This window comes from Pollachius pollachius (genome assembly GCF_949987615.1).
Source record: "Pollachius pollachius genome assembly, chromosome: 5".
Taxonomy (NCBI): domain Eukaryota; kingdom Metazoa; phylum Chordata; class Actinopteri; order Gadiformes; family Gadidae; genus Pollachius; species Pollachius pollachius.
Window position 1 is genome coordinate 5413067 of NC_136938.1, and position 7703 is coordinate 5420769.

Here is a 7703-nt window from a genome sequence, read left to right on the forward strand (position 1 = left end):
CCTCACCCATCCCCAGAAGTCTCACCCACCCCTTGAAGTCCTACCCACCCCTATGAGCCCCTCACCACCCCCACAAGCCTCCAAGCCTCTACCCACCCCCACAATCCCATAACCACCCCCTGAATCCCCTACCCAGCCCCAAAGGCCCGACCCATCCCCAGTGCACAAAGGGCCAAGGCTTTTCTTTTCTTTGGAGTGTGGCCCCAAACTCTCCCCACCCCCACCTCCTCCAGCCCCCCCAGCCTCTTTAAAAAAGCAGCAGCAGCAGCAGCAGCAGCAGGCATGCGGCCCCCAGAGGTCCCACATGGGGGAGGGCCCGGTGGGAGAAGGGTTGGGGGGGGGGGGGGGGGGGGCGACATGAAGCACGCATAAGGGGGCCAGGCGGGGGAGAGAGAGTGCACCGCAGAGAGAGGAGACGACGGGGAGAGAGAGAGAGAGAGAGAGAGAGAGAGAGAGAGAGAAAGAGAGAGAGAGAGAGCACCGCAGAGAGAGAGAGAGTGCACCGCAGAGAGAGGAGACGACGGAGAGAGAGAGAGAGAGAGAGAGAGAGAGAGAGAGAGAGAGAGAGAGAGAGAGAGAGAGAGAGAGAGAGAGAGAGAGAGAGAGAGATAGAGCACCGCAGAGAGACAGAGAGAGAGATTCAGAGAGTGCTTTCAGCTCCGAGACAGGGGCTCTTGGCTTAAAGGAGCGAGAGAGGCACGACAGCGAAGGCGAGAAATGATTGGAGCGCGAGGCCTGCCGTGTCTTTTATCAGCCTCAGCGTTTGAGGAACATTGTGTTTAAAAGCTTTAGGCCTACTTCCATAAAAGCAAGAGAAACTTTCTAGTCACAGGGAAATATCAGAGCGGCGGTCCCCTACTGTGAAACAAGGGGGTTGGGGGACGGGGACGTGCCTCGCCGTCAGATGAACGCTGGCCTTGTTGTCTAGGAGACCGTATCTGTTTAGATGGAAGCTCTTTGAGAAGAGAAACAGCCAGGAAATAAGAAAGCCCTGCGATGCAAGGCAGCGCTTTTTAAGGTTGGGGGTTTGGCTTTTCAACTGGAAGCGGAGGAGGAAGTGGGGGAGTGGCTACGTCAGCAGGGTGGAGGAGGAGGAGGGGGAGGGTCCTGGGGGTCACAGCTCTCACCTCTCTGCACGGCAGGAACCACTCGAAGTGTTCCCCCCCGTTTCTTCGGCCGCAGACGACCGCAAAGTCAACTCAAGAACCAGATGGAGTCCAGGAAGGGAGCGAGGAGGACCAAAGGAGAGAGGAAAGAGGAGGCAGGAAAGGGGGGATGGGGGGATACGCACGCTTTTAATAGTAGAAAGGAAGGAGAACTTTGCTAGGGAGAAAGACGAAAGAAAAGTCAGATCACCTAATAGATCGCGTGACTTTTGGCGCGGTACAGACAAACCAAGGCTATCACATGATGGAGCAAGCGATATATCTCGGGTACGGAATATACACCAGCCCCCGCCAGACAGGAGCGTCCGAGAGACGCAGCGAGAAGAACAAAGTGTCAGGAGATCGCTGCCAAAACGGCCGACCAGAAATTCAAACTGCAAGATCACAGATGGTTGAAGCGTTTGATGCCGTCCGCGTCTCTCACGGCAACATGTGAGATGTATTTCCAGCAGGGGTGCACACAACGCGGTGTGGACCGGAGGGAAAGTGTATCTGCTCACATGGCCCGCGGCGCCCCACCTGCCCCCAGCCGTCAGTGTCCGTAACCTCCCAGCCTGTCGCCATACTGCTCATATCACTAGAACACTGTCACGATTACAGGAGATAAACAGAGCTCACTTAGCACCCTTCAGACTTCAATTCGTAAAAGATTATCTCTCTATCTCTCCTTCCTCGACTGGCCCTTTTGTGCTAACAACCTGTGTCAAACCAGGAGTATTGAATTGACCAAACAACGCTTTGGTCACACTAAAGCACTTTGCAGCCCTCATTCGTCACCTTTAGCATGGTGCACCTGCACATTATGGCAAAAGCGGACCAATCAATGAGGGGTTTAGTGATGATCAACATAGCAGACAATGCAGAATAAACGCTGTTGTCTTGGGTCTAAGGTATATGGCTCTGATGCGGGCACACAAGTGTGGGTTGATAGCTGACCAGATAGCTAGTCCATCACATTTCTTGTTAAAGAGAAGCGATGCCACGCCTCCAGACCCAAAACCACAAGGTATAAAAAAAGCACCCTAAATCTTTGCCTCTTCATAGCAAAGTGTCCCACCTTCCCACCCTGTGAATGACATAGTTCAGATAACACACGTTGACCCTTTACAAACAATGAAAACAATTTTCTTTCCCAGGCTAATGCTTCGGTGTGAAAAGGGGCCTTAGTTTTAACCTTTGAGGGCTTGGCCTATCCTCATCTCCTGCTGACACTCATCCAACAAACCAAAAGCATGCTTTGGTTAACAAAACACACAGCATTATAATAACAAGTAATAATTAATAATAATTAAAGAGTAATTCCCCAATATAGCAGTATACATATCATGATGAGGAATAGATTTATTTGATTTATGTGTTTATGTGTAGATTTCTCTCAACACAGATTCTGCTGAATCCAATTATTGGAGAGGTTACGACACAACCTAACCCTGTATCTCCTACAAATAGATCTATCTGTTGTTCAAAGTTGGTAAGAACAACATATATACATAACTATCTAACCCTGTATCCCCTACAAATAGATCTATATGTTGCTTACATGGGGTAAGAACCACATATTTACGTAACTATCCGCAGAACGCTTCTAGGGCTAACAGCTCTGACTTCTCTGGCTTTTGCTTTCCTGTGTCGTTGTTTGGGTGGAGCTTAGTGCAGTACTCGTGTGGTGGTAAATTATGAAGGCAAAAGCAAACTAGGGGTGGACTGAAATCTGAAACAAGCATTTTACAGCTAGTTGCCGGTATTTAAGTCATCTTATTTGGGAGGGACTGATTTATTTAGTTGCACATGGCAAAGTAACATTGTGGAGTAGCTTACATGTGTTGGGGAGTATGTGAGCCAATGAGCTAATGCAAAAAAAAACTGCCATACTTCTTTGTGCTATTTACTGAACTAGAATCTAGCCGACAGGACGCAACAGAAGAAAAACATCTAAATAAATATTGATATTGGAAAAAAAATCTTTCCTCTTCTTTTATGTCGACTCCCCCTTGGCTATGGAATCCATTAGACACACCAATTTGAATTATTTATGCCATAGAACTGCACATAAATCTTAATTGTGAATAGGGAAAACCATCAAGCCCTTCAGTCGGGATTGTTTTTAAACCAGAGCCAAGATTCTCTTCACACCCTCTTGGAAACAAAAACAAAGCTGCTATTGGAGAGGGGGGGGGGGGGTAAACATCTGGATAAATAACACTGTTTTTCAACAAGCGAGAGAAAAAAAGAATTCCTACAGATGTGTTTTCAAACTTCCACACTCGTGAATCTGAACCGGGACGCGGTTGCTATTCCCCACGACCACCTTGGCGTCGAGTGACAAAAACAACAGCCGTGAGACTGAGGCCGACGATAATCCGCACTTCCAGCAACAATATGGAACTTGAAATACATTTTTTCCCAAATGTTTCCCATGGTGCTTTCCACGGCGCACACTGACACCGTGGCTTTCCGTGCGCAGGGGGCTCCGGTTACAAGATGAAGATGTTTATGAGTGGACCGGACACACGTCAGGTTTTAGCGACTTGGACAGCGACGCTGGGGGGTCGGCGCTGGCTTTGCGCTGATGCACGCACACGCTGAGCGACTCTCGCTCGCTCGCACGTCACCTCCAACCGGAGCGGCTAGGAAGTGGACACTGTCGGTCATGTCCCACACTGACGGCCAGACCAGATTCTAGCACTCCCCCTCCCCGGGGCACAACTATCAGGACCACACTGCAGCAGCAGCGGCCAAATACTTTGGACCTCGACTTGGACCCTGATCAGAGGAGATTTGGCTGCGCATAAAATACATCAGTGTCACTTCCAGTAAGGTTCCAGTGAACACCTTATATTCCCCGATGCTGTTTCTTAATTACTCGTGCTGAACTACTTTACTTCTCGTCCAGTTTGCGTGCACACTTGTATCGTTGATGCTCTGTACCTCTGCGTTGCGTTGCCATTGGCCCGTCCACTGATTAACAGTGGATCTGTGGATCAGGGGTTGATCTATATTAACTTTTTTTTTTTTCCAAAATAGGATTTCGTTAATTTTGGTCAGAATGCAATTAGGACACTGGAGTTGTGGAAAAGGGATTAGCTATCAGATGATTTATTTATTAATTTGCCTTGGTTCTTCAAACGTGGTGCGTTTGAGGAAAGCGTTGTAGCCAAAGCGGCTTAGGGACACTAAGAAGTGATTCCAGAGGATTTTCGAAGTAGACAACAACATCAGAATGCCCTAATACAAAATAGACATGACCTTCAACTCGGAGCAATTCACAATGCATCACAGATTTTTGATCAAATAATACTTTTTATCCGTCTTAATGTGCAGCGTAAAATAGTACTTTTCATTCAGTTGGATCGTTTTCAAGTTTATGGATGAGTAGTGAGTTTTGAAGGCATGTTAGTCAGGTTAATTGATTGTTTTTACGGGGCGCTTGGTCAGTCATTCATATAAAGAGAAGACATGACGACATCCCCGATTGTTAAATAAACATATTCTGTGATTAAATCGTACCAATAAAAAATAAAACAAGCACAAAGCGTTCCATTGTATCTTCAAAGGCTTATTTATCTTCAAAGCGTCGTCCGTGCGTCCTTCGGACGAAGCCTACATCCACTACTTTACGATAACACCTATATCCATGATGGATCAAACATCCAAACATCTCGACTATCAACTCAACCAGCAGAAAGTTGACAAACGGACACGATCCAGTACATCACACGATGGCCCAGCAGATGGCTCTCTCCAAAACCCGGGTCCACTGTAACGTTTCACTGACCTCACATCAGTAAGTAAGTCCTCATACAACTCCTGCCCTTACCCGAGGAGTGGAGCCGCAGGTCTTCTTGTGGTGACAGTCGTGCTCCAGGCGCGATGACCCGGTGCAGTAGTACTGCTGCTTCACCAGCCAGTCGTCGATGCCTTTCCTCGCCAAGCACGCATTCACTACGAAACTGTCGCCTGGAGGCAAAATAGTGACTCGTGTTAATATCCACGTTGTTTTACGCGTCTGTATAAGTATAACACCGATATTTTCTTTACGCACAGCCTCGTTGTAAGTTAGTAACATAGGGGTCTGCTCTGTTTTAACCACTGGAGCTCTGAACTAAAGTGCCCTTTCGATTGCCCGAATTCTCAAACAATAAATGATACAGTAACTGATATATATGTCGTATCGCTTACCTTCCGGACTCTCCCTCGGTTTACAAACGGCAGCTTTTCGAAGAAAACCCCAAAGTAAGGGGGAAAAGGGAGAAGACAATAAAAAGGGTTAACTCCAAAGTACCGCCGCGCTCCGGCGTGCTCCGACCCACTACAGATGGCATTTCTCCAAAGGTTTATTTTGTTAAACTTACCATGTTTCGAATGCAGTTTACCCATTTCTATTCATCTGGTTGTGATTCAAAGAGCAACGGAAGAATATAATCCAAAAGCGGCGATATTTCCAAACACAGACGCCGTCCGTCCAGAGAGCAAGTCTGCGCTCAGCAGTACATCCTACGGCGAGAGAGCCAGAGAGTCTTTGATCGAGTACCCCCTCCCCCCTGCATCCCCCCTCCCTTCCCCCTGTTCTCTCTTCCAAGCGGACAGGAGGCGGTTACCAAAACCCGCACTTCAACCGCTCAAACAACGTGATTGACACTTCGCCCAAGATTACACGAGGTGCTGGCAGTTCTCTGCTTTATTGGGCCGACGCAGCACATGAAAGTAAACCCAAATTCCTTGAAGTCTCAAAACTTTAAGAAAAAAAGAGCAGCCCGAGCACACTATGAGCCCGTAGCCTGACTGCTCCGTGGAGCTTCAATGGCTAATCTGAATATCAGAGGAAAGACGGTGCCTCATCACAAATTGTTGCAAATTAGGTGAAACTGGGTGAGCATAAGATACAGTGGGTAATGCTTGATTTGTGTTCTGCACAACAAAAAATACACAACTTACACATTGTGCAGACAAAGACTCATGAAAGTATTCATGACTTTAGAAAAAAAAAAAATGGCCGGCCAAAATGAAACTAATTAATTAATTAATGAAGTGTTATCTATCCATCAATGGCTGGCTATTGTTACATTTTTTGGCACAACTAAATGCCCATGATACACTATTGTTGACACAAATTGACAGTACATTTTTAATTTACTGTACTGTACTCGTGGAGCAACTTTCCTGGTGTTTTTATCGTTTGCTCGACGAAGAGAAGTCGGAACTCTCAAAATGCAAACCTTTGCTCTGTACAGCGGTGAAATCATTTGGGGGGTAAAATACAGTGACAGGAACCATCTGCCAGCCTCAGTAGAGAGTGTTCAACCGGTAAATACTTGCTATACTCCTCAGCACCACTCCTCCTTCCACTGGAACAATAAACCTAAAGGCAGGGGAGTCCCAGACCAGGACCGGGTTATAGGGTACAATGACTGCTTGTCATTCCCTAGTGACGCACTCGGAACAGGGAGGGTTGAATGTATAGATCAAGAATGGTTACGTTTCTGTACAACGTCCTAATTGAGTTTAGTTATTAAGTTAAGGGGTCAGGGAAAGATTCTTGGAAAGTGAAGGAATCATGAGATCATGGGAATTGTTGTTAAGTTGTGTTGCATTACATGTTACATATTATAGTATATATATTATCATTATGGACATATTTCACATAAAATGCCGGAAGAACCAGACAAGAAGCTCAAAATAAATAGAAAAAAGAAATCTTCAAATTTAGCTGGATGGCAAAATAAATTCAGTGGTTGGTACAAGTCCAGACTGGAGATGGCGACTCTGACTACAGATTTATAGAACTGGGCCTACTGGAGTGGATAGCTCCCTGGGTTCTAACAGTCAAGGCTCCCGAGTCATTTGGGGCTTCTTTACAGTGAAGGCCATGTTAAAGTTTACAGCCCTGGTTTACATCTCATGGGCCAATATGCCTACCAAACGCAAGGGACACATACTCACACACACACACACACACGCACACACACACACACACACACACACACACACACGCACACACACACACACACACACACGCACACACACACGCACGCACGCACACGCACGCGCACACACACACACACACACACACACAAAGACACACACCCACACAACCCACATTGGAAGTAGGGCCTGCCAACGTGTTCCATGTTTATACACGACTGACCCAGTAGTAGAAGTAGCCTCCCTTTAGTAACCTGTCTGTACCGGTGCATCAGCAGCTGCACTACCTGACCTGTATACCGCATGCAGCACTGAGTATTCCACAAGCGCAGCCCGTCTGCTAAAGTCCTGCACCGAGTAACCAAGACACCGATTTACATATAAAACAGTTCCCGGTGTACTGCGCCCATGTTGTTCCATCAGGTATTTCGGCGCACGTGACAACATTACAGTGGACTGGACACACGTCTCTGGAAAGCCCTCCGCGCGCATCTGCGCTAAACAGAGGTTTCCGCATCCTGAGCCTTTCATCACATGTCGCACCGGCAGGAATCGGGCTCCCCTTTGAACCGCCGTGCCACAGACACGCAGATGAGCTTGTTATTATAGCCGCTC

The 7703-nt window shown here is 47.3% G+C and overlaps 1 protein-coding gene across 1 annotated transcript in view; it reads right to left on the reverse strand.

Annotated features, from left to right (window-relative positions):
• The window catches only part of nkd1 (NKD inhibitor of WNT signaling pathway 1), a 34178-nt gene extending 28518 nt beyond the window's left edge, over positions 1 to 5660 (reverse strand). The window contains exons 1-3 of the mRNA XM_079736464.1: positions 5519 to 5660; positions 5346 to 5378; positions 4984 to 5123 (exon numbers count right to left, since the gene is read on the reverse strand). Of these exons, the coding sequence (XP_079592590.1) occupies positions 4984 to 5123; positions 5346 to 5378; positions 5519 to 5543 (198 nt within the window). The 5' untranslated portion in view covers positions 5544 to 5660. The remainder of the gene's footprint in view (positions 1 to 4983; positions 5124 to 5345; positions 5379 to 5518) is intronic.
• Between the last annotated feature and the right edge of the window lie 2043 nt (positions 5661 to 7703).